This window comes from Coturnix japonica, chromosome 2, assembly GCF_054131305.1.
Source record: "Coturnix japonica strain WE chromosome 2, WE-NBRP24, whole genome shotgun sequence".
Taxonomy (NCBI): domain Eukaryota; kingdom Metazoa; phylum Chordata; class Aves; order Galliformes; family Phasianidae; genus Coturnix; species Coturnix japonica.
The window spans coordinates 100,630,973-100,657,117 of NC_140664.1; the positions used below are offsets into that span (position 1 = coordinate 100,630,973).

Here is a 26,145-nt window from a genome sequence, read left to right on the forward strand (position 1 = left end):
TGCTGCCTTATGGCCAGGCAGAACTGCCTTGCACTTCTCTAGGGCAGCTCCTTGGGCCCTTGCTTAAAACCTCAGCTTTGCACTGCAGCCATAGCTCCCCCCTCACCCCCCACTCAGAAATAACACTTAGTCATAAGGAAACATGCAACAAACAATAACAACTTGTGCTGCAGCATGAGGTGTTCCAACAGCCATTCTTATCAGATTAACAGCTACAAAGACTGCCAACTCTCAGCATGTTTTCCCATCAGTAATTGACTGACCCGGTATCAGACCACCAGCATACAATGAAAATCTCTGACAAGTTCTGCTTGCTCCTTTGCTCTCCCCATAAATCATCCTCTCCGATTTCTCCTCTATTTCCTCCCTTCATTCCCCAGCCTCCCGGGTCCCACATTACAAGGATCCAGAACACCAGAGCATGGTTTATCTCAGCACAAACAGTCCTGTGCTGCTGCTGCAAGCAGGAGAACCAAGCAAGCAGCACCACTAAGGTGATCCCTGGCTTTGGAAGGGGACTCTTGGCAGCACCTCAGAGGCAACTGCAGACAGAGCCAGACCCACTCATAAACAGCCCAGTGCAACAGTTTCACCAGCGCTCTTATTCCTCAAGCCTTTCCATTAGGGAGCATCCCTAACATCCTTCAGAAGTTCAGTTCATCCACAACACCAGCAAGTATCGGCGCCTGCAGTTTTTAGCTGCCTACTGCTGCGTGCAGAAAGGAGGCAGGTTTGTCAGTGTTTGTGCAGTCTGGGAACACACACGTGTTAATTCTGTGGCATGCATCTGTTACTTGGAACGCAGCAAATGCGGCGAGCGTTTTGCAAGACGGTATCTACCTGCTTTAGAGAGCTACACAGAAGTTAGCAAGCTGCCTGGCAGAGCAGATCTAAAGCCCACTTCGCAGGTGAAGGGGACTGCTGCCAGTTAGAAGGGAAGGAGAAGAGACACCTGAGGGAAGAGAAACAAGCAAGGGAAGTTTCAAGGGAAGTGCAAATAGCAAAGCAATCTGAAGCAAACAAAGGCAGAATACAAGGTAAAGCAGGTCAAAACTAATGCCTGTAGTTTGGTTTCTATCTGTAGTTTGCATTTGTACAGCAGCTTCATTCTCTATGTGCAAGCTGTTAGGCAATCTAAAGCAACACAGTTCAGGCAGCCACGCTGCCCCCAGTCTAAAGCCTGGCAGTTTTTGGTGGGCGCTTCAGCCAGAGTTTACTTCACATTTTTAATTCACAGTATTTAAGAAATACCACAGAATTCAGCACCGACTGCATGAAGTGTTCAGTTACAATTAGTCAACGTGGCATTAAATAGTATTAGTTCAATATATAGCACATTGCTGCAAGAAACAGTGAACTCTTGTTCAGAGCTCAAGCATTCTCTTGTGAAAAGACATAAGAGTTACTGGCACATAACTACCTGCTCCTGCAGTCCCTACAGTCTCTAATTCTAGAGCTTACAAGCTCTTGCTTCATTTTCTCAGAAGATGTGCCAATACCTTGCAGGAAACACTTCTGTCTACATACCCATCTGATTTATAGCTCATTATTTCACTTGTTTGCTTTGTGTGTTACAAGAAAGGTGTCAGTGCTCTTCCACACCATTAGTGACATTAGCGGCACCATGGGTCACAGCTCCATTCCTGATGGTACCAGCAGGGAACTCGCCTACAATGCACCACAGCTGTGGTGCCCACACAGTCCGTGTGTGCTATGAGCTCCTTGTGATGGTATGGGGCCATTCCCACCACAGAAAGGAACATGGCTTCAAGCTCAGGGCTGCTGGCATTCAAACTGCTCTGTGCTATGCCCACACTACACAGCATCGTTCACAAGGCAAAATTAATATCATCCCGCTACTTGAACTATCACTGCCTTTCAAAGCCTTAAGTTCAATTTTGAGGAGCTTTCTTCTCGATCCCCCCAACACCAACTTCAGAAAACAATCTGCTCTAAAACCAAAGCAGGCTGATCCTCAGGAGTGAGAAGTTGTCCTCATTCATTAGATTTGATCCAGTCTGTCCCTAGTGTAACCTGCAAGACCCATCAGTGTCCAGATTACACTTCTGATTTTAAAAGTAGGCACAGGAAAGGCTATCCAGAGAAATGCATTCTCTATCAGAGGAAAATTAGCTCACTGAAAATGTTCTTAGAAACTTTGGATATTTCTATAGCATTCAATGTTCAGGCCAAGTTATGGCACGAGATACTGAGGATAAGCACCACCTCCAGAGTTAAGTCTGACAACTGAGTTAACAGTTCAGTACGATGCAGGACCGAAAATAGGAAGGGGTTGTTCACCTGTGAGGTATCCTGCTGTCTGAGTCTCAGAAATGAACAAGTCATGTTTCTGATCTTTGAAGGCACTCCACACAGAAGAACGAGACAGAATTTCATTTACCTGTAGTATTTGAAGATATTAAGGCAGTGAGCGACACTCTTAATGTTCTATGGAACAGACTTATTTTCTAGAACTAAAACTGAAGGGATTAGCAAACAGCACAGGCTGGAATACAGAAGCACACATTTATAAGGAGACTGCAGCAATTTAGTTTTTTTACCCATTTGAACTGCGTGGGTAAATATTTAATAACCCATAAAGAAAAGTCGTTTAGTTGCTTGATTTTCCCCTTCATCCCACTGTCAGGCAATGAGGAAAAGCAACACTGCAAGCATTTGTTTCCCATGCATCTATGACATAAGGGGAAAAGGACTTTGGCTACACTACAGGAAGATAAGGACAAGTCTTCCCTGCAGGTAGGCCTGAGCATTGAAAAGCATTCAACAAGGGCACAAGAAAAGGATTTGAACCGATCCGCACATACATCCGTAACTGCTGCAGTTGTCTACAAAAGCATTCATCAAGACAAGCAACAACAGAAAAATAATTTACATTTCTAACAACAGTTCTGAAGGCAGTAAAGCTACAGGCAGTTTACAGGATACTTACACTTGGGATTTGTATTCTTACCCAGTGCTCTTCACTGCATTGAATCAATGCCTCCTCCATAGGAAACCATGACTGACAAGCTCCAATACATCGTGATTTTGTTGTTATGTCTCGGTAACGATTTAGGTGGAACAACGCTCATGACAGCCATAATAATCTTACTAATTGTAGTAAGATTATTGAATCTTCATCTCAAACAAGGGATGTTTGGAGTTGGACACAGAGTTCCAACCACACCAAACTCAGTTCAATGCTTTTCAGTACATACCTGTTCTCCATACTGTAGGCTGCGAGACATGGATTTCAGAGCTTTAACAATCTGAGCTTTTGTTGCAGATGGGCTTTCCAGGTTCTCAAGACCAACACCTTCAAGTAGTTTTAGAAGATAAGGGACCAAATCTGCTTTCAAAGCCTGCAAACACCCACAAATGAGTCACCTTAGTATGGATTAGGATGCTCCAGATGTTCCACGTTTTACATTGTTGGATTACTTTGTGTGTGAACCAGGACTAACAACAGCTATTACAAAGCATTTATTCACCTAGTCAGGTTTTCCCAAGCCTCCCAAATACAGATAAGCAAAAGCAAAAATACTAACCAACAATCCTGCTCTGCACAGGTGCAATTACCTGCTACCTCCATGTTATGCTTTCTCAGCAGACAAAAGACAACACTACCGTAATACAAGAAGCTTCAATGCAACATCTTTGACCAAATCTGCATTTTGGATTCTCAACTTCTTTCCAACATGAAAAGCACATTAATTAGATGGCTTTTGGAAGGTCTCCTGGACACTTGAGTTGAATCACAGAATCATTTGATTTGGAAGGGACCCTCAGAGGTCACCTAGTCCAATCCTTGCACACCCCAGCCTGTAATGATGGTGGGGGTTGCCACAGCCCAGGTGCAAGACTGGGATTCATTGAGCCTCATCAGGTTCTCCTAGGGCCACTGTTCAAGCCTGTCTAGGTCTCCCTGGATGGCACCCTGTCCTTTGGTCTCATCAGCCGCAGCACATAGAATAGTAACTCTTCCTATGAGCAGACTTGAGAGCCAAATATCACATCTCCACAGAATGAGAACACACTCACTTGGGCTACTAAGTCATTTTGTTCCTTCTGAAACATCCGATTTAGTGCTTCACAGGCCACACCGATTACATCTGGTCTCTTCTTCATTCCATTCATGAGAGGGCTAATGGTCTCAAGTGATGCCATCGCTCGAACACAAAGCTACAAAGAAAGAAATCAGAGCACTTTATGCCAGATCTGGTCAGCCACCTCTAAAGTTTCCACAGGAAATTGCTTCCTCTATTCTATCAACCCTCCATCAGACATTCACCCAGCATGCAGCATTTACACCCTTCTGTGAGCACCAGTAAGTGATACAAATACTCCAAACTCCACTTTTCTCCCTGAATGCTCAGATGATTCAGTACCTCATTATCAGACAGTATGTGCATGACCCGAATGGCACTTTTAGGAATGGCATTGTTCTTGTGGTTCATAGCTTGGAGTATCTTGTGAAGATGACCGAGGGGAGGGACTTGATCAGCCAGCTGAGGCTGGGCACTGAACAGGCACACAGTTGCTGTGGTAATGGTTTCTAAGGTTTCTCCCTGTAGGAAAAAAACAAAATCAGAAAATCTAAGTCAGTAAAAGCCTCGCATATGTAGCATTTCTCTATTGTTCCACGTTACAATATACGTTGCATTCCTACTATTTGTATCACGTGGCTTTGCATTGAGACCTAACACAAGAAGTTTAGGAGAATGCAATCAGCTCCAACAGCAGGAAACATCCACTGAATCTCTGGAACACAGATTGCAAGTAAATTAAATACCATTTTCACTAACAAGAGAACCTGATGTTTGGCTGCAGCTTATGTACGCACAGCAGCACATGCTGACATGTCCAGGAGAATCACAACGCTGTGAAGCCTCTGAAATGCTTTGGAAGTTTCTGCAGTGCACAACAGCACTGAACACATGCTGCGTTTTGCATGCTTACACAGACTGCCATCATGTGTCTGTAATCAAGATGCCTGTTTTATTCAGTGTGCAATTTAGTTGCCTCCCTGCAGATATAAGCTAGAAGCTGTCTGAATGGTGTTTAAATATTTGGTTAATATAATGAAGTTACTAGCATGAAAAATATTCTTAAACTACTTAACATTAGCTCTTCTGCATTAAGCTAATGGGTTCCTAGGTGGGAACCTTATTCTGGTCATATCATTTACACCATCAGAGAGGGAAACTGGAGTTGGACACTAGAATTGTGAAGGTGTGAAAGATATTAATCTGCTTAAAAGCAAGTGCTATTTTGTTATGTTGGCCAGTCACTAAATAACAATTGAAGTCTTGTCATTACTATAACATAAGCCTCTAAGACTTATGGGATACTTCTTTGGCTTCAGGGACTTTAAAATTACTCACTTGCAGAAATTGCTTAAGCATACCTACACACTTCTACACTGAGCAGACAAATCATTCCATGGTTCAAAGAAGGTGTGAGAATCAAAGGTCATCAGATACCGAAAGACCATCAGCGTGAGACTAGACAAACTCAAAAAGTAGAGTTAGAAAAGCCATCATCTTACATGAGGGTTATTTTTCTCCAGTAGTTCAGTAAACTTTTCCAGCAGCGCAATGAGAAATTCTCTTGGTTTCCGTAAAACCCAGGCCGGCTGGGCAATAAATATCCTTAAGAAGACTCCTCCCACTGAAAGTTCACCATCCGCCTCACCATAAACCACAGCAAAGTCTTCAGGCAGCTGTTAAATTGCAAACAGCAGGGAGTTATTACTTAGCAAGGAGCATCTGCAGAAATGGTAATTGGTCCTGATAAAGGTGACACAATGGAACAGTTCAGGATAATCATCTTTGATATTCAATGTGTATCAATGTTTCTGAACGCTGACTTCTCACCTGGTAGTTTACTACATTTACCTAACAAGTCACAGGACTTCTTCCAGCAAACTGGTACTCCTTATGGTCACTGAATTATTTAAGTCTTAGAATGTCCTGAGCTTTCAGAACACTCAGAGTATTACTGGCAAAAATACTGTTAAGTGTCTGATTTCAAAGTACAAATAGTGGTGAAAACAAAAGAGCCACTGCAGCACTGGGTTCCTATTGATACTCTGAGAAAGAAGGAAGTACATCAACAGAATGTTACCTAGATGCGTGTATTATCAGCTGTCTAATAGTCTCCCTGGGGAGATCCCAAGCAGAAAAGCATACTTTTACCTTCCAGTTAGTGTCAGGGTTGTCCCTCTGAAGTTTAAAGTGCCTACAAAAAAAAAAGGTATGTTTTAAAGAGCAGTAAAAAACAAAACAAAGATCTTCCTTTCCTGCTTGATACCACATCAATCTCCCTCCATCATTTGTAAGGTAGTTCCGGTAGTTTTTAAACCCCTTTCTCCTCCTCTCAAATCTTGCAGCAGTGAGCACTGACCCAGGTACTGCATGCGTCACATTTGGGTCACTGTTAAACATATGGTATACAACAGGGAACGTGTTTCACTAATATATGGATTGCAAAGATTCTGTTTCTTACAGATAGGGCTCTGTGATAGCTTCTGTAGTGACTCTGGCAGAGACATGGAATTTGCCACGGAAAAATAACAAATTTCATTTGGAATGAGCTGAGAAACAGGTAAAAGCTGAACTGCTCCAGGTACGCAGGACGGATCAGCAATCTACTCTGCAATTTGTCCTACATACTAAGAGACAATATAGAAAGCCTGTGTTTCATAGGCTTCTGATTCTAGTAATTCATGACTATGTCAAATTGTAAACTTCTATTTCAAAATTGTTACTTACTCTCGTACATTCAAAAGGAGGCTCTGAAAACAGAAACAGAGGCTGCCTACAGTGCTACTAATATCTGAGTTTACAGATGGTGAGAAATAGTACAGTGGAAATACTGAGAACGCTATCGGTTTTGGCCTGTGGGCATTTGGTTTTCCATCTTCCCTTTGTTATGAAGCAGAACTCCCCAAATGTCACTCTGTGGTAAGCCTGAAGGTAGTATAGGAGTGAAGCATGGCCTCTGTGCAGCAAGCATGGTTGTTGTTTATCCTGTGCTCTTTCTCTAGGACCTCTTACGCTCCTTTCTGTCTCTCATTTCTTCTAACATTTGACATATGAAGGAGGAACATTTTGTTGCCTTTCACTACCACTAAGAGTGTGTCAGCTGAGGAAATACACAGGCAACAGGTCTTTACGTACTCAAGCATCATTTCTCGAACTGTTGTTGATACTTTCTCCCTGGAGTTGTCATTCCAAATTAACTCTGGATTTTCATGAGTCCCCTCAAAGATATGAACAGCAGCTTCAGGGTTGTCTCTCATAGCATCCATGAAGACTCCAGGTAAAAATTTCATCAGCATAATTCTAACCTAGGAGGGACAAACACACCTGACCTTTAGTAAACTGTAACCCCCAAAACAAAACTCAGTGACAGAACAAGGGGAGATCTCCACAAAGTGCAGCTACAGAACAGAAAGAACAGTGCTTGACTTTAAATAGTGCTAGCCAATGTAGTATTTGAAGTCTAGGTATCTAATGTTACAGTCATTACAAATGGAAACCAAACTGCTTATTATCTGAAGTGTTTTATTCACTGTAACTAACAGCCCATTCAGAAAGTAAAAGTTAACTATTTTTTTTTTTTTTTTGAGAAAAATAGTTTGTTTTTCACATGAACGTTTAATTTGCAGAAAAGTTGGTTCTGTTCAGTCTTTAGTGTTTGACAGTGTCAAGGTGAGCTCTTTCTAGAGCTGTTATGATCCTTACCTTTGGACCCACCAGCTTATCTGCAGTCATTTTGGCAAAGAGCTCCGCTGTTTGGGCTCGGACCTGTGGATGAGTTGAGTTGCAGAACATATCTAGCAAGTAGATTAAAGCACCTGTACAAAGAAATAAGAAAGCATTCAAGCTTTTTCTCTGCCCACAGGTAGTATAAACTTCCTGATTTGACCACTGTTATTTTAAGTCATGTTTCAGAAAAATGGGATTTTGATTTGCTACTGTACCTTTTGCCATGGCCTCTTTAATTATTTTGGTGCTAGATGTCAAAGCGTATAACGTTTCAAGGACAAGCTGCCGACCTGTCAAGATAAGTGTTAATAAGCTACACAGAAAGTTCTTAACTAATCAAAGAGCTAATATGGAACATCAATCATAAATTTCAGCTTAACTGAATGCTTTCTACTCAAATTCCTTGAAACAGTCAATTATATTACGTATAATTCAAATGCAATTTGCATATCTGAAACTCAAATGCTTCAGCTCACACATTTAAGGTAATGATCAGGTTACTTAGAATGGTTTTTATAATTCCACCTGCTGAAGACTCCAAGAATTATACAGTACATACTTGAAGGTAAGGAATGCAGGAGTGCCAGTAAGTTTGCAAGAACCATCGCTTCTGCAATGTTGTTAACACATTCTTGGTTACTTGTTACTATGTTCACTACCTGTAAAAGTGAAAAAGCAAGGCTTGATTACATTCCATTTTTTCAGACATTGTTAAGTTTATGATGAAGCAACTTGCTACCCAATATACAGAATTTATCCCGACACCAAATTGACTTATGTCAGAGATGAAGGAAACAAGGACATAAACTGTAACTTGTTCCTCAAAGGAGCTGCCTGACAGCTTGGACCCCAGACCCTGACATGTTTCAGATGCTACCCTTAACAGTTACATAACAAGTTGATATATGCTGATTGGTTGGGGACTTTTTGTTGCTTTTTTGTTTGCCTGCTTTTACCTCCAGAGCCAACTGCTGCACCTGGCCAGCTCCATGAACACGCAGAAGGGAGAATATCAACTTAAAGTGGCCTATACATTCACATTCAGAACCTGGAAGAGATCAAAAATGATTCACCTTGTATTTGCCCAAACATTCACTGAAGGCCATCCTAAGTCCACATCTGACTTGCAAAGACCTACTGCTTGTATATACTGACAAGTAATTACAGCAGCTCCTACAAGACAGCAACTACTGCAGAATTAAATGTTGCCTCCACAAGTCGCAGGTCAACAGTATTTCAAAAGAATAGGATACTTCCTCTAAGACAAGAGACTGCACCTGTTTTTAGATTACCTATTTATAAGCATTTCTACAAGACAAATAAGGGAGTTCACTTATTTGAAGCATCACTGGCTCACCAGGACTTCTTGTCTTCATATACACTTGTTTGATTCTTGCAGCTCATTTTCTTGCTCTGCAACAGTAACAGCTACCTTCATAATTATAGTTGCCAGATACAGGGTATTCTCAGGCTGGCTTCTCTATCACTAGGAAGCCATAAATCTAACACCAGTTGCTGTTAGAACCAGTAAGGATGTCTGAGTTCCTCTGTCATGCATTCATAGATGTTTGCTGACCACACTCAAGAACATTCTCTCTCTTCCTGCTTATTAAGACACTGACATGTTTAGGTGCTTATTGCTACGCAGTACTCAGGCCCAGTGGGTTCTTTTTTGCTTGTTTGATGCAAGGAACTTAAAATCTAAAAGACTCCTCAAAGAATTACAGAAAGTTATTTAAGTCCTCCTGGCAATGGCAGTCCAAAGTTGAAGTTAAAAGCTAATGCTTCATAGAAGACAGATATGGCTCGGATTTTGCAGCGAACTAGTACATACACTGATAGTGTTCTCCAGAAAACCAAGCTTATATATAACTATCAAGAATATTAAGGTCTGTGAGCCAGCAGAGCTATCTTTCAGCTAGAAAGAAGTTTAAGACTAGAGTTCTGTATTTTGAGTTTGTCTTTAAGAAACCTAATTGGCAAAGTGTTTTTTTAAGCCTACCTGGGTTGTGTTTTATTACATTTCTCAGAGCCTCCAGAGCCATTTCAACTCTCCGTAACCGATCTCCATGTTGATTGGACTCTACTTTCCCAGTCTGCGTTATTGCCATTAATGTATGAAGGTACTGTGCTTGTGAACCTATGTAATCCAGAAGGCTTGCAGCAAATGCTTTAGGAAGCTTTGAAGAGATGAGAACATTTTCAGGCTTTGTGATGCAACAGTATTCATACTACAGAAACACTTAGCCAAATTACTTACCCCACACATTTAACAGCTTTTCCAAACAAGAAGCATTTTTCCACTACTGTGGCTATAGCATTTGACCCATGTTAATTCAAATAATGCATTAACACACCCTTAGAAAGCTACTTCATTTGCTTAACATGTATAACTGTTCGTAAGTATAGACAGGAAGCAAAGCCAATCGGCAGAATCACCACCTACTGGTATATAGCAGCCTATCTTTATGACAAACTCATTCTTGTTAGTTTATTCTGTTCCAACAGAAACATCCCAGAACACACTCATTCTGTTAGCCATAGCTTCCATAAAATCATGTTTTCTATTTATTTGTACCAGCTAATAAAGTAACATTCCAATGTAGTAGTCTGGGGTTTAACAAAAAGATTCCAGCCAGACCTCACCTCTAGTTGGAAAGTAGGAACCTCATTGTAGACTCTAACAAAAATTTCTCCCACAATAAGCTCTTTCGCATGGTCACTGAAGACAAAATCAGATCCATAGCTCTTGTCACATTCACCCTTTAAGCAAAGAGACAAGCAGGTCAAGCTCAGAAAGAAAATAATCATGTAGAAAGGATAAAGCAATAACCTGGGCAATGAAATAGACAACACTTAAAACAGATATCCATCAAAGTTTTCTGCTCATCTATACCTCTGTATTATAAGCAGATGTACCAAAACATGAAATAGCTTTAAATCCCATTACTATTCATCTTTCATTTATTCATCCATTTTTGAAATATGGAAAACCTTACTCTCTTAATCATGCTTTCTTGTTGAGATTCCAAGAATTCAAGTAATTCAGCTCTTGTCCCATTGTTCCAGATCAAGTATGGGTTCTCCGTGTTGCTGTTAAGCATCTTCAGGGTCTGAGAGACAAGGAATATACATGATTTACTACCTCTACTCTGCATAACCAAAGCTAAGTTCTAAACTCCTTGCTTCATGAGATGAAACCTTCACTAGCAGGTTTTAAGAGTCAAGCTTTCCAAATACCAGGAAAAACATGTTAGTTATTTGGTACACTACAGTCTGTATTTTAAGTTCTCTTTATTTTTCCTCAAGCTGCACTTCAGATTCTCCTGGTTTTGAGAGTGGGTAGCAATTAACTACAACATTACACAGATGACTTCCTCAGTCATCTTTTATTTAAAGTTTAGACATTCCTAACATCATAGTCCTTAATCTACGAACACTTAACTCAGCTTCTTTCCTTCCATGTTTGTCTTGCACATCTTATTCTACAGACTGTTGATTCTGCCCATTGGGCCTAAGGCTAAAACAGCTTTTGTTGTTGTTGCCATTACTCCAGCTGCAGAGAAAAATTACACTTCTGTTCTCTGCACCAGGTTGGTGTAAGAGAGCCCTGTGCTTTAAGAACATTACAAGTGACTAATTACTTCCTCCATAACTCCCTAGAGAAAGTTTTTGCCAACAGATGCTTACCTCAGTAGCACTGACCACAGCAAGTTTCCTTGCAATATAGGGTGTTAGCATTCCAGCCAAGCTTTTTCTGATTGCTGGGTTTTCAGGTGTAGCTTGTTCTTCAGAGAGATACCCTCCAAGTCGGCTCAATGCTAGCAGACTGAGTTTAGCAAGGCTATTTGCTACCTCCTGAAAAACAGAAAAGCAACTTTAAGACAAGAACTAGCTGGAAAGTACTACAGTAACTAGCAAGACTATTACACCAAGATGAACAAAACTCATGTTCATGCTTACCTGCATCACTGATTACACACTAACACCTAATACCATTACTGGCTCAATAGATGCAGTTACACATGAGCAGGAAAAAAATTGGGTCACTGAAATAAGCCAAAAGCTACAGAAACTGTTACACTAGATGGTTTCTGAACAGAAAATAGTTCCTGCTAGCAGTTGTTAAATAACACCATACGCCTTTTCCAACAGTGCAACAAGAGTTATTAAATAAAATACTGTTCAAAGCTCATCCCACTCAGAAGCTGATAAGTGCCCAACTTATAAGGTCACTAGCTAAAGAAAATGGAGTGTGAACAACTTACATACCCCTAGGCCAAACTAACAATGCAGCACTGAAGTGGTATGTTAGATATGTTCACGGAATCACTAGCTGAGACTCCAGAGAAGTTGTTTTCCCTTCTCCTAGCACAAATTTACATCTTTACTGTTAATGGCACATAAAAGTCCTCTCCCATGTAAACTGTAAATTGTAGAAATCATTGCTCTTTAGTTTTAACATTTGTTCATGTAATTCACTGACTGATGCTAAAAAATATCTAAGCACACTTTTATTAGTAAAAGATGGCAAACAACCACCCATGGTGCTTGAAATTCTGCACCTTTTTAACATTACCTGGTGATTGGAATCTTCACTTTTCTGAATACCGCTCTCTTCTAGAGTATAGTCATAGTTGAAGAGGTAACCCAGCAGGTACCACAGAACTCCCGCTTGGAACAAGTGTGTTTGTAGCCAATAATCTAAAGCAAAGGAGCTAACACACTCTACTCCCAGAGAAGCTACTCGTGGTATATTCTGAAAGGAAAAAAGTTCACTTCAGTACTTGTAATAAACAAAAACCATCTGGCTGCCTTACCAAGCAAAGAGATAGAGTTAAAACTACTTAATCAGCATTTAGATGAGGATGACAAAACATATGCAGTTGAAGTCCAATGTTTGGCAGCCAACAAATACACCTAATTAGTCAGCATCCTTCAAGAGAAGAATCTCTGAATAGCTGTTTCTTGAGACTAGAAATGAACGTGGATGAACTAGTGAAATAACAATTGAAGGCAGCACAGGTTCCCATGCAAGTGTTTTACAGCAATACATGTGCTCTGCAGGGATTAAAGAAAAGGCAAAGGCATTTCACCTATAGTCAAATACTACATAGTCTCATTCAAGCTTTCACGTTTTCACTTAGTATGAGAAGATGGAGATGAGTTTGCCATTCTCAGTTCAATATAAATTCTGCAGTTATAACACCACGCAACTTCTAAGAGCGAAACAGCAAGAAACTTCTTGAAGGTTGTTCCCAGAAATTATGCTGATTTAAGAGTGTTTATACAAGATCTAACACTCGTACACCAGTTAACAATCAAAAGTATGCAAAACCTTGATAAGATTGTATTTTAAGTCCACTACACTGATACAAATAGAGAAATAAAAAACAAGGCACTGGAGTGCTATACCCCATAAAAATATACTGAGATCTTACAGGAAGCCTGTTTGTCTTAAAATGAGAAGACTGCCCTAAGCATTTAATAGCAAGTATTCATTAAGGAAAAGGACAAGAGCTCTTACCTTGCCATAATACAGTAACCTACAGAGGTCCTTAATGATGTTAGGCATTTCTGTAATTTTTTCTCTGCATTCCTCAAACTGAGCTGCCACACTGTAGCATTTACTAATATATCCACACACCTATAAAAAGAAACACTTCACTGGCACCAATTGAAAGGGAAACTTAAGTTCACATATATATATATATTTTTTAAATATATACATACACAGTTTCTCAGAAGACTGATATAAATTAAAGTTGTTATAACTTACCTGTACAGACATATCATCTGGCTTACTAGAATGAGTCAAGACTGCCACACAACGATTAAATGCTTCTTGCAATACCTGTGAGGATGGGGTGATATGGAAGCTCAGTCACAAAAACTGACAAAGGTTGGCAGAAATAAAACAATTTTGGTAAGCCCATATATACTGTCTGAATGGAATTCCTATTTGACAAAGCTCAGGAAAAAGAAATCCTATCAAGTTCAGGTACTAGCATTCGGGGCTTGACAAGAGTGGACAGCATTCATGTCTGAGCAAATATGCACAAAAAACCATTTCTGCTGAAGTGGCTTCTTCATGTTTATCACTGTTTCACATAAAGAATACGGAAGCCCTCAACAGAATATGATAAATAAGTAGATAAACATCATATTTAGTTTTCTTATCCACAGTTCAGCAAACAAGTCTAAGTCTAGCAAGGAGTGTACTCTACAGGAGATTCCTCTATATCCAGAAAATACGTACAAATGGAGCTAGGTCTCAAGAATGATCCCTTAACATCTGCACTGAGGAATTTAAAATTTTCCATTGTGGAAAAGACTTAAAACCAAACAAACCACCTTCAATAAGTTTCTTTTCATTTACCTCCATTCCATTTTCTCTTCTCAGTTCTTCTGCATTTAACGCTGAACAATTGACTGTATGGAAAGCAAGTTCTGTGGCAGCAGGCAACAGAGGAGATTCTTTGGAAAACAAGAGGTCATCTGATGTTTCAATGGTAATAGTCTTAATCAGCATAGGATAGCCTGCATACTTGTAAGGTTTCAACTCTGGAAAAAAGAAAGGTCTTGAAGATTACCTATAGGCAGAGTTTATGCCATTTAAAATATAACATACTTATAACTAGAACATATATGAGCATAGTAAGACTAAGAGTCCAAGAAAGGCAATACTTAGGAAAACTGGAATAAGAGGGATCAGCCCACACAATCCAGCTCCCTGATACATCACACTGTTCATGCTAGATGCTGACAAAACATCAGTTACAGATTCAAAGAACTTTGAAGGTTAAAGCTGACCACAATGTCCATTACAGAAATGAATTTAAAACTCTCTTCTGAGACAGCATGCCTACCTTCCTTATGCCTGTTGAAGAGGATGCTTTGAGTTTTCAGAATCAAAATGATGTTTTCAGGATCTGGCCCATCTATCACTTTGGCAGACTTTGTGCATAGAAACTCATATGCTTTGTTAACTTTCTCAAACATATCCTGTAAGTAAAGATAACAACTTCCAAATTACTAAAGTCTACAGCTCAATTCGTATGCAGGTAAAAACAAAACATCCATCAGCCATTATACCGGTTTAATTGCCTTATTATGCTTCAAAAAATATTCTGAATAACCCCAGATGCATCTGTTCACAGTTGAGTTTTCTTCTACTGTCTGAACTCCACTACAGACAAAAGGCTAAAACTAAGTCTCTGTTACAAGAAAATAAAACTTAATTGATAGTAAGAATGGGCAGAGGACTCAGTGTCTTTGAAAGTGAGCTATTAGCTTCTTTACATGCAGAGCAACTGTTTAAACTAGATGCTTTCTGAGATGTGGTTTGATCTGATTATACAAGAGTTTACTGTGAAAATCCTAACATTTATTAAACAATATCAGTTAAATTACTCATCTGCAGCACTAGTTGGAATCCTGCAATACAAATAAAGACATAACGTGTAGAAGGGAGATAGAAAATAAAAGTGGACATTAAGAACTCTTTAACAGCAGAATTTGTCCCCATTTATTAGTGTTAGTTATACATACCCTGCCTTCCGGATTCTTGTCTGGGTGATATTTTTGTGCTAGCCTGAAATAAGCTTTCCTGATCTTGCTTTCCTCATGCCTGTCAGAAAACAAATCCCATTACACCAAATAACAACAAAAACAACCCAAGCCTCAATTCTCAAAACACTGTTAACAGTAGTACCCGAAAGTAAGTGAAAACAACAATGCTCTCTATTTCACTCTGAGAATCCTGCTCCATCACCTGAACTAACCAAGTAATCATACAGCCACAAAGGTTTCAGCACCTCTTGCTCAGATATACTAACCAGAACAAATTTAATGTAACTGGGTATTTTGTAAGAAGAATATAAATGAGCTGTTAGTGATAAAAGTGAGAAGTCTGGATGTCTGAGTTCATAACTTGTAGTAAGTGTACAGCTCTTGATGCACTACTACAAAACAGTGGTATTTTAATTCTAGAGGCCTGAAGTTAAAAACAAGTGGCAAGACACTGAGTAAGAAATTCCACTGCAATCATCAAGAAACAGGACAAGATATGGCACGTAGAAGAAGTTAAAGCAGAAATCAGTTTCTCTAGAGAACATTCCGCCTTATTCTCTGCTTAATATCCTATAGTCTAACATTCACCATGTAGAATTGCCTAGTGAAAGTTCAGGGACAGCTCAAAGCATTTTTCCCAGTTTCAGTTCATCTGAACATTTCGCAGTTATTCTCTCAAAGAAAAAGGGCTGAATTTTCAATGCTCTGGATCATAGAGAAAAGCAATCTTCCACTGTGAAAGACACAGGTACTAAATTTAACTGAACTGGAACCAGTAACTGGTTGCAAGTACTGAGATAAGCCTCAGTTTGTTCACTGTACAGAAATTATTCAAGTGTAATTACATACAACTTCATACACTGAAAACAACTCACTGTCCTTGTCCTTTGGGAAGGTTAAGAACTTCGTAAGCATCATCTATTGACATGGTAGGTGGCTTCTTCTCTACCTCCTTCTTCCAGGCTTCTAGAGTGTCTTTCAGAAGTTTGATCTAAATAATTTCAGTTCATTAGCATTTCATTCATACTCAATGCAGTATATATCTTTATTAAAGCCACATTTTCCTGTGAACACATCCTTATCACCCATCACCCCAAATTCAGAGACTATTTACCTCATCCTTTTATTGTTAATAGTTATGGTTCTCCCTCCAGTCAGATAAGGGAACAAGACTTTGCTTCACTTTAGTGCTACATTTTATTCAATATTTAGATTGCCTGCATGTTTATGGAACAGTCACAAGAAAAGAGGGATAAGTACTTAAATGATACGTAATAATTCACAGCTACAGGAACCATAATGCTGCATAAATAAGCAAAATTGACTAGATGGATCTAGACTGCTAATTGTATCAAGATCTTATCAATTCAGTTACTATCAAGCTGCTCAGTTTCCTGTCTGGCACAGAGGAATAAGAACTAAGAAATGTTTTTTCCCCCCACCATCTGAGGGGGGAACACTAAAGCTCGTTAAGTGGTTAGCTGTGTTTTTGACTGTTTGTTTTTTAAAGCCTCTACAAGAATTGCTTAACCTCTGGCTGCTACATAGCATGAGGTCTATTCTAAGATAAAACAATGTTTAACCTGTTTGCTTACTAATTGAAAAGATAGGATTGATTATTTACTTCCAACAAACATAACACTTGATTTTCTTATATTTTGTTACAAATCCCAATTTTATGAGTCTGAAAGAACAAGAACTGAATGAGTTCTAAAATTCTTACTTACTGGATCTTTAATTGGCCAGTCTGGAAATCTCAGTGTATCACAAAGATGCTTGAGGTAATAAATATTACAGAACAGTTCATTTTCCAGTTGTGGATAGTTGATGACTGGGATAGGACAGTATTGGTAGAGTGCCCTTGTATTGCTCTGAAGGCGAGGAGTGAAATCAGCGAGATGAGCAGCAATCTTCTCTATCATAAGACGTCTGAAAGTTACAAAGTTAGGTTTGACACTTGACAAGCACAGTCCTCAAAATACTGTAACTGTATAAGTGGATTCAACAACTTCTAACAAAGATTTCCCCGAGATGTATGCCAAGTTACAGAAGGGACTATTACCCTACTCTGTCACAAAGCTATTTAAAAATAACCCAAAGTAACATTTTTCCTCCTTCAATCTCCTTCTACTTGGAAGACTTTAAAAATTTATTGTAATAGAGTTGACTCTCCTAGACAGGTGATAGTAGTTAATGAGCATAACTATATTGCAGTCTATAGCGGTAGCGTATTCCCCACATGTGAAAGGAACTCGAGAACAAAGCACAACACAGATGTAAGACATTGTCAGAAGTTCACAGAAAAAAAATCCCTTTCTTTCGGAAAATCTCCCTGTTATTTTTGCTAGAAGCACAGAACATTGCCCATGCAGAATGCAAAAAAAAAAAAAAGCATTCAGTACAAACATGGAAAACAGCTATTTTAGACTTCAGAAAAGTTAAAACTAAGACCTATTCAGCATGAGATGCAGTTGTTCAGATTCATCCTCTGACAGGAAAAAAAAGGGAAAGTTACCTCATTTCATTGCTCCAAATTGCTTCTGGAGTGTCAAATTCCCCAAGGAATATCTCTGAAAATTTTTCTGGCTCATAATTTTCCAGGTAACACACCATTGCTTCAGGAAGAACATGTCCAAGTATACTTCTTTGAACTATATCTTGACTCTTAGTCTATAAAAAGAAAAAACAAAAAACAACCAAAAAAAATGACACCATCATCCCAAATTTAATCTGAATTCAGCCTTCCTAACCAACTCCAGATCCGCAAGACCCTCCTCACCTCCCTTACAGATCTTTAATTCTTAGGAACTGAGAAGAAAAGCATGAAGTACTGTTGAAGCAACCACAGGTCGCTTGCAAAAGCATTTGGAAACAGGGAATTAGTTTTTATAATTTACTCACTTCTTCAGACTTGAAGGCTTGCTTTGTATGTGCATATTTCAAAAACCTACAAAAACAAACAGTATTTTCTGTTTTAATTGATACTTAAAACACTTTTGAAAGATAAGCAGAGCAATATAACCCAGCTGGCCAGTCTCACATAAGCACTTCGAAATAAAAGAGTAACAATAATCATTGAACGAATCTGAACAAAACCCATGAAAACCCCTCTGCAAATCATGCAAACCCCTCTACATATTTCTATGTTTAAGTGCTATCTTATGTTTATCACTTCAGTTTGAAGGTCTTTCCCCCCAAAAGCTTTTTCTTCCAAATGAAAAAACCCAACAACTGAAAACAGAAGCTGATAGAGACAGCCTTTCCCTACAGACTCCTTCCTGCATCACTTCATAGATGAAACAAGACAACACTTCCCTCCTTGGCAGGGTCATAACCAATTCATGCTGTTAGCAGCTGACTTGACCGTGTGGAAATGATTATTGTAGAAGAGAGTGTTTGCCTGCAGTCTCACATTGGTTCTAACAAAACATTCCCAGGAGTGTTTAGAGTAGTAGCCATTTCAAGTACAAATGGTTGAGAGGCATTTTAAGTTATTTTTGACTCACCTTGCAATAGGAAGTACATTGGATCCCGTGTACATCATGATAAAGAAGAATACTCCACTCAAATAGAAACGAGGTAACTGAGGGTTATCTTGCATGACATGAAATAACAATATAGCAACTTTTTCCACCAGTATAGGATCAAAAGTCAGCAGCAGCTAAAACCGAAGAATACAAGCATTTACATCAGCTGCTCAAGTAACTCAAATTACCTATCCAAAATTCCAGTTTTAACCAACTCAGTATCAGGACAAACAATTAAAACTTCAAAATTTAATTTAAGGAATACATCATATAGAAACTAACAAGCTCAAAAGTCAGGCTTTTACTTATTTCCACACATTTTTGGACAGTAGATTACTTACCTGAGTGATATGAGGAAGGCAAGTACTATCTGACAGGAGTCTCTTCACTCTAGGCAAAGGCCTTATAATAGCGTTGTCTTGATCCCTAAAAAAATAAATTGGTAATGCATTTAAGCAGACATGTCTTTCCTCCTGCAAGAATGAACAACTTTATGAAGCCATATATATGTCAAGCTACTGAGATTAGATTGAGTGCCATTCTAAGTTTGTTTTTTTTTTTTTTAAATTCAGGCATTGTAAGCATGGTTTAAAACTATACATTAAAGACACTTTATTTCCAAATTAAATGAGAGCCTGTTGGTCAAAACAAGATTAAGTTGCTGTGCATTAGGAACATACAAAGCCTGTGCATAGATTCCTGCAGTTCCTGTATTAGTGCTGCTTCATTTACAAACTATTTAACTACAGGACTAATTATTAATACTAAAAGGATCTTTAACTCTGTTCATTAATATACCTACTTGGGTTCTAAGAAAAGCCTGAAGACAGAAGCTGCATTTATACATCCACAAGAAAAAGCTAACCACTAATTTCTGCAGAAAATTAGTGTTTACCTGCTGGGAAAATATCCACACATTGTGATGAGCATATTGAGTATCAGCGTAGCAAGGTCAGTCTCATTCAACACCGCCTGGCCACTGGCAAGCAAGCACCACTTCAGCTGAGGAATAACTTGTAATGGTCGCCAGCCATCCATACCTTGAGCCCAGCAACGTGTTTTTGAAGTCAGCTTCCCACTATCCCATAGTTCCTGCATCTATTGCAAGATAAGAGATTATTTAGTTGATTCACGCATTCAGAATGGCAGACTCCACCACAGTTCAATGAATTCTAACAGAACCAGTCAGTAAACATGAAGGAAATGTAGTTAATATCAAGGAAATTAGTTACCACAAAATCAAGGCACAAAGGGACAGACAGTATTGCCGAAGGCATTTAAAGCTTTCATTTGCTATTGGGAAGAGTGAATGAGTTGTTAAGTGTGACTGCTATTGTAACAAAACCAATCAAGGCTTTTCTGGAGAATTTAGACATAGGAAGTTCACTGTATTTTTTGAATTCAACCATGTTCCTCATTCTCTTTCCACTCACCCAAACAGACAGGAAAGAGACCTACAACTTTTAGGCTAGAAGAGCTGAATCATTTGCAGCACTGTGAAGAGAGTTCCAACTGCAAAAAACTAAGATTTGTCCCTTAAGATAAACTTTAAATTTATGTAAAAGAAGCAGTAAGCTACAGACAACTGCTGTTGTATCGGTACCTGTTTTAAAACTAGGTCTTTGGTCCCACATTCTCTACACCCTTAGCAGACCTGGTTCTTGGCACAACGTCCCATCATCCAGATGGAAATTTCTTCCATCACACTTGAGTTAGAAGCAGATAAGTACCTCTTGAAAGCTGTAAGGACCACTCCTTTCTTTGTCAGCATTGCCATAGTACCATTCTTTCTCACTCTCCCTCTTCATATCAGGCGCTGCCTCAATCACATTGCTCTAGAAATCGATAAGATTAGCTTCAGTGCAACTACCACATTTCTACAGGAAGTTTTACAAAAATACCAATTTATTATTATTATTATTATTTAAGAACGGTCCTTTTAGCAAAGCAATGTATGAAAAATAAGAAACAAAGGCTGCATATACCTGCAGAGGTACTGTAGCTCTGCTTGTGTGAAGATGTGCTAGAGTGAGCTGATCCACAAGGATTCTAATTCCATTGGAATCCATAAGGTCCTTCACATTTTTCTGTTAATAGATGAACTGAGTTAACAACACCATCTTCTAGATAAGAGTTGTTACAAGTATTGCACAGTTTTATCCAAGAATCTATTGTGAGAAAAGTTAAACCATTAGCTCCAATGCCCAGGATGGTGTGATCTAAACATTACCTTCAGTTTTCTCACCAATAAATAATAATGACCATAACCCAGAATACATTGCTTTAAAGTCTGCTTTTAGATCTGATTTTTTTTTTTCTTGAAGTTAAAACTGAATGGCTACTTGAGACCATTCTATACAGCTGAAAGACCCACGAAATGTTAAGTGTACAGGTGTACCTTACCTTATTGAGGATTAACTTGTTGAGAAACAGTATCAGTCTATCCCGCTCAAGCCTATCAGTGCACTATTGCAGCAGAAGAGAACAAATTAGTGTTTGACAGCATATGAGAAGTTGCCTTCAAGAATCAATACAGTTGCCATACCCATTTACCTTTTTCCTACCCCAAATAATACTACAGATTATTAAACACATTATTTACACACAGCATTATGATACTGAAATTGAAAAGTCTTGTTCCTTTCTACCATAGCCTTTTTTATTCTATCAAGAATCAAGGTAAAACAAGAAATTGATTCAGTTTCACTTAAAACAGCCATATCTAAAACCCACACTGATGTGAGCAAAGAACCCCCTTCTTCAGATTACATGGAAATGTACTTTTACAAGTTATAGGTCTTGTCAAGCGCAATTCAGCAGACACACTGAACAGCTAAAGTGGCTACCATTAAAATACAATCCGTAGCATGTGTCCCTTTAAGATTACCATTTAATTAATTCTGAGGTTGTTGCCACTATTCTTAAACTCAGCATTTCCAAATATGACCTGGAATGAGGTCATCCTCTCAGAAGCTTTGTTTCTTGTGCTTGCTTCAAATTTCACAGCAAGTTGAAGAATCTCAACATATGCTGGACTAACTATTTATTAACTATCGTTTCACACTGCTTTATATAATTCTTACCCGTTCTAACATCCCAACAATATATTTAGTATCTGAAAACGGTCCTATTTCTTCATGACATCTTCCATAAACAATGGCCAATGCTTGCAGACACAGGCATTTCATATTTACTTTTGGGGTAAGCAAGAAGCGATGGTAGAGCTCATTGAAGAACTCATATCTATGAAAGAGAAGAGAGCTTAGAAAAGAAAACAGAGAACTTGAGAGTAAGATAAGATTATAGTAATAACTCACGATTTTTTGATTGCTCCACTCTCTTCAGTTTCATCTTCTTCCAGTAGCAATCTCAAATAATAATCCCCTATTTTTATTTCCTCAGAAAGGCACTCATATTTTACCTATAACATAAAACACATTACTTAGTGGAGCAATAAAATAATGCTCACTGTTAAGTTTTTGCTTGCATACACATTACTGCATTTCCTATAACCTGAGGTATCCTTTGCAAATTTGTGGTTTAAGAAGTATACATCTAAAAATAAAAAGCCTAATTAAGCTCAAAGCTACAGTTGCTTCCCCGAACAAATGAAGTATCTGATGTTACTGAAAACCTGGCTCCCAGTCTTTAACTAATTGCATCTAACATAAGTATTTTTAGCAACTTAGATAACATGATATATTCAATGAGTCAAGCTTTAATAAGCAGTTACTGCACTGCGAGATATTTTACTCAATGTTACTACAAGTATGAAACACCAGCATCACTTAATTACTAGCAATACTTGATATTTTACCAGGTAATTAAAGTCTAGATGCATCAGTATACAGAGAAGCTGAAGTAAAATTGCACAATGAGAACCATCATCAACTTCAGAACAACTATATTACAACATCTTCATCATATGCCTTGCTGTTTAATAGTTTTAAGCATTTAGCAAGCATCTAACTGAGAGGTAACTAACACACCACAAGTCACTCACTGCAGTTGTTCCTGTCTACCATTTGCAGACAACTTTTTGTGCCCTTGTAACAGTGATCTACAGATTTAGTGGTAGAACACAATATGAGGAGGTCCCACTAACAAGCAACCTTCCAGAGCAACTTCAAACCACAACCCCCATCGCAAAGCGACATGTTCCACAGCTGACAGAGAAGCCTCTATCACCACTACATGAAATAGTTAAGAGCATGGTCTGACAAAGTCTTGATTTAAACAGCAAGCATCAGAGAGCAGCTGTTTAAAGACTAGATTGCAGGATCACCCATCAAGTTGGTCTCAAAATATCCTGGGTGGTAGCTGCAAGAATGCTAAGTGATACATTCCAGTAGCACAAGCCATAGAAGGAACACAAAGTGCATACGGGAAGTCTGTTTTAAAGCTTCAAATTAGAGCTTTTGACTCTGTCCCAGTTAGCACCTCCACAAGTGCACAGACTGGAGATGAGATAGCAGATACTGCTGTACCTGGGAGTCCCGCTTCAACCTGTTACTAAAGGAAGCAGTATAAACCCAAATTTAGCTACTCAGTCTGTAGTGGTGTGATGGGGATAATTACAGTACCTAAAGTAGTTCCTCCTCCACTTTGATGACTACTCTAACAAATCTGACACTCATATGACATCTGAGAATTTCTCAAAAGCAACAGTTCACTCATTTCACTAGTACAGCCCTGCTCAAATGTTAACATGAAATTGTACTGTGACAACACTGGCACTGACAGTATTTATGAATACTTTATAGCTGAATTCAAGTGTGACTGTGTTTTGCTCTAGTATTACATGTTACATGTACAGATCTGTACAGACCAAAATAGTACTTACACAAAAGCAGAGCATGGGAAATATTTAGTAGCATGTTACTGGAAAACATCTCACAAGTTGTTTGGAAAAAGCTAAATTAGGACTATACCAATGCCTTAACAGGACCCTGCAATGCTGTTTTGACTTCCAAGTACTGTTATTCCTAGTATGTGAAAAATCTTCAATCTATACTCCACAGAGCAACATGGTTTTAACTACATAACCACTTCATGGTTTGACTGATCAGTACTTAATTGCCCTGGGAGCACAGAGATATGGTGGAAATAAAGCCTAGAAACTTGCAAGCAAGAAGTGACTCACAGAACTACCCAAAACAAGTCTCTTAAACACTCAAAAACAAGTATGGACAGGTACAGCAACAGCATCATACCAACTTGCCTTTGTTCCTCTTATGCAATATAATTTATCTTTCAAGTGTCATCTGTCACTTAGCAAGACTGAAACCTCCTCAGCCTGACAACAGCAGATACTACCCATCCATAGCCTCAAGCCCTGGTAGTTTATTCTATAACCCCAGAAGAACTTCAGCTTGCAGTCAGGGACTTTCAACACAACATGCACTCAGGCAGCTAGAAACAAAGTGACATTTTAATTAGCCATACTTTACATATGCAAGTTCTCCAACAGAGTCATTTACCTCAAACTCCTGATGGTTCCACGAGATAACACTAGCACTACCAAGTTCTCTGTCAATATTAAATGCTCTCATTTCAGACTCAAGAGTATCTCTCAGTTCTTCCCGTGTTTTGAAGTTCCAAATCAAGTTTGATCTAGCATGATCCTGAAGAAATCTAGGAAAGAAGTTACAAAGTTTATAAGTCCTCAAGCATCATCTGAAAGGCAGACAAAACAGCTAGCAAGCTAAAGAAGGCTTGCATCACCAAATCTTAATTAGAAGGCAATGAGTAGCAGTCTTCAGTTTGTTAGAAGAATTACAGTAATTTGCTCTTATACTGTTTTCATTGTCACAAGCATCTAAAGCACACCTATTTTCTCTCTTTCAGCTCAGTTACCTGCAACTTGCAAGTAGCTGATTAACTGGGTATTTGCAAGCTATTCACAGTATGTCAGGAAGGGCCAGAAATGAACAACCACCCAAGACAGCAAAAAAGCACACAGCCTGTGTACATTTTGAACAAGAATAGTAGTTTATGCAGGAGAAAAAGCTGATGTCTCAGATGTCACAAGACAGTCAGAAGATGCTGTTCAGCAACAGTTAAACAGTGCTTGGATCTACAGACTGGCTGAGAGCAGTACTTGAATACACAAGGATTAGGAGCACGTGAATCCTCCTTTTATGGAGCATTTATATAGAGACAAACCACATAATGTGATGTTTTGAAACATTAAGCACCAAACACTTAAATCTACTGAACAGTCAAGCATTACTAATCCATTTCAGAACACTCCCAGTCGAAGAAAAGTGGTGCTCACTTTTTTTTCAGATGAAGGTCCCTCCCTTTTGAACTTCGATAGTTGTAAGAACTCATAAATAAGCAAGCTACATTTAGAACCTGTGGTACTATTTAAAGCCCAATACACAAACGTTTTCTCCCCAACAGCTTTTAAGCTTGTTTTTATTCCAGTTCAAGTTAGTAGGTATCAATGAGCGTAAAAGCTGACGCATCAACATACTACAATACCAGTACTCTGTAATGTTACTTCGCCTTAGCCTTCAGCATCACAGGGACATGCACCTGTAGCTAGTTGATCCCTTTTTGATTCATGGATTAATAAAGGATGTAGCTTGATAATATTAGAGAAGCTTTCAGAATCCCTTTCCCCTTACTTATCTTACAATTTCAAAAGTTTCTATTATAAAGCAGGCACTCCATTTCAAGGCAGGCAACAACTGGAAGCAATCCACAGGGACTCAGATATTAAAAATATCCAGCCAGATTTCAGTGTTTTACCTGTAATAGAAGAGATCCCAGTTTGCTTCTATTTTTATTCTTTGACGTCGTTTCCTTAAAATCACTGGCTTTTGAATAATATTCTGCAAAAAAGCCAAATTTAAGAAATTACAGTAACAGAGAATCCACATTTTCCCTTTAAAATAAATAAACTGGGGTTTTACTCCTTCTGAAGTTGTACTTTTAAGTTAAGCCTCATTAATAAGCTCTTTTCAGTATGCAGCAGTAACAGACTTTAACAAGTGTTATTTTACACTATGTTAAATCATGCTAGAGAAGCTTTCAGCTGTTTCAGAAGTCAGTCGTTTAAAAGCAAGTTCGCACTCACTAGGAAAAGCTTAGTTCCCACCACCAAAGCAGTCTCAGTGCTAGCAAGATTACCAGGATAAGTCGGTATGCTTAATATACTGTATTTCACAAACCAACCATGCAAGACAACAGTACCGTTAATGCTGAGCTAAACAGGCAAGCAGAGCTTTGAAGACTGCTTCAAAACAATCCACAAGACCAGCAGTTCC

The 26,145-nt window shown here is 38.8% G+C and overlaps 1 protein-coding gene across 8 annotated transcripts in view; it reads right to left on the reverse strand.

Annotated features, from left to right (window-relative positions):
• DNAJC13 (DnaJ heat shock protein family (Hsp40) member C13) overlaps positions 1–26,145 on the reverse strand; it is a 51,346-nt gene that overhangs the window by 1,361 nt on the left and 23,840 nt on the right. For 6 of the 8 annotated variants that reach the window (XM_015854049.3, XM_015854050.3, XM_015854048.3 and 3 more), the window contains 35 exons: positions 25,628–25,710; positions 24,352–24,505; positions 22,189–22,292; positions 21,955–22,114; positions 21,275–21,337; positions 20,857–20,958; positions 20,602–20,706; positions 19,767–19,969; positions 19,213–19,297; positions 18,851–19,005; positions 18,246–18,291; positions 17,860–18,014; positions 17,072–17,273; positions 16,220–16,335; positions 15,324–15,402; positions 14,642–14,777; positions 14,152–14,336; positions 13,552–13,626; positions 13,300–13,419; positions 12,352–12,531; positions 11,463–11,630; positions 10,772–10,885; positions 10,419–10,535; positions 9,775–9,952; positions 8,729–8,820; positions 8,332–8,431; positions 7,988–8,062; positions 7,749–7,861; positions 7,182–7,351; positions 6,198–6,240; positions 5,549–5,722; positions 4,389–4,568; positions 4,042–4,182; positions 3,219–3,362; positions 2,302–2,401 (listed from right to left, as the gene is read on the reverse strand). In XM_015854049.3, coding sequence (XP_015709535.2) covers positions 2,302–2,401; positions 3,219–3,362; positions 4,042–4,182; positions 4,389–4,568; positions 5,549–5,722; positions 6,198–6,240; positions 7,182–7,351; positions 7,749–7,861; positions 7,988–8,062; positions 8,332–8,431; positions 8,729–8,820; positions 9,775–9,952; positions 10,419–10,535; positions 10,772–10,885; positions 11,463–11,630; positions 12,352–12,531; positions 13,300–13,419; positions 13,552–13,626; positions 14,152–14,336; positions 14,642–14,777; positions 15,324–15,402; positions 16,220–16,335; positions 17,072–17,273; positions 17,860–18,014; positions 18,246–18,291; positions 18,851–19,005; positions 19,213–19,297; positions 19,767–19,969; positions 20,602–20,706; positions 20,857–20,958; positions 21,275–21,337; positions 21,955–22,114; positions 22,189–22,292; positions 24,352–24,505; positions 25,628–25,710 — 4,417 coding nt within the window. Of the gene's footprint in view, positions 1–840; positions 953–2,301; positions 2,402–3,218; positions 3,363–4,041; positions 4,183–4,388; positions 4,569–5,548; positions 5,723–6,197; positions 6,241–7,181; positions 7,352–7,748; positions 7,862–7,987; positions 8,063–8,331; positions 8,432–8,728; positions 8,821–9,774; positions 9,953–10,418; positions 10,536–10,771; positions 10,886–11,462; positions 11,631–12,351; positions 12,532–13,299; positions 13,420–13,551; positions 13,627–14,151; positions 14,337–14,641; positions 14,778–15,323; positions 15,403–16,219; positions 16,336–17,071; positions 17,274–17,859; positions 18,015–18,245; positions 18,292–18,850; positions 19,006–19,212; positions 19,298–19,766; positions 19,970–20,601; positions 20,707–20,856; positions 20,959–21,274; positions 21,338–21,954; positions 22,115–22,188; positions 22,293–24,351; positions 24,506–25,627; positions 25,711–26,145 lie in introns of all 8 variants that reach the window. The other 2 variants (XR_001553157.3, XR_014942926.1) reach the window with 1 other exon arrangement.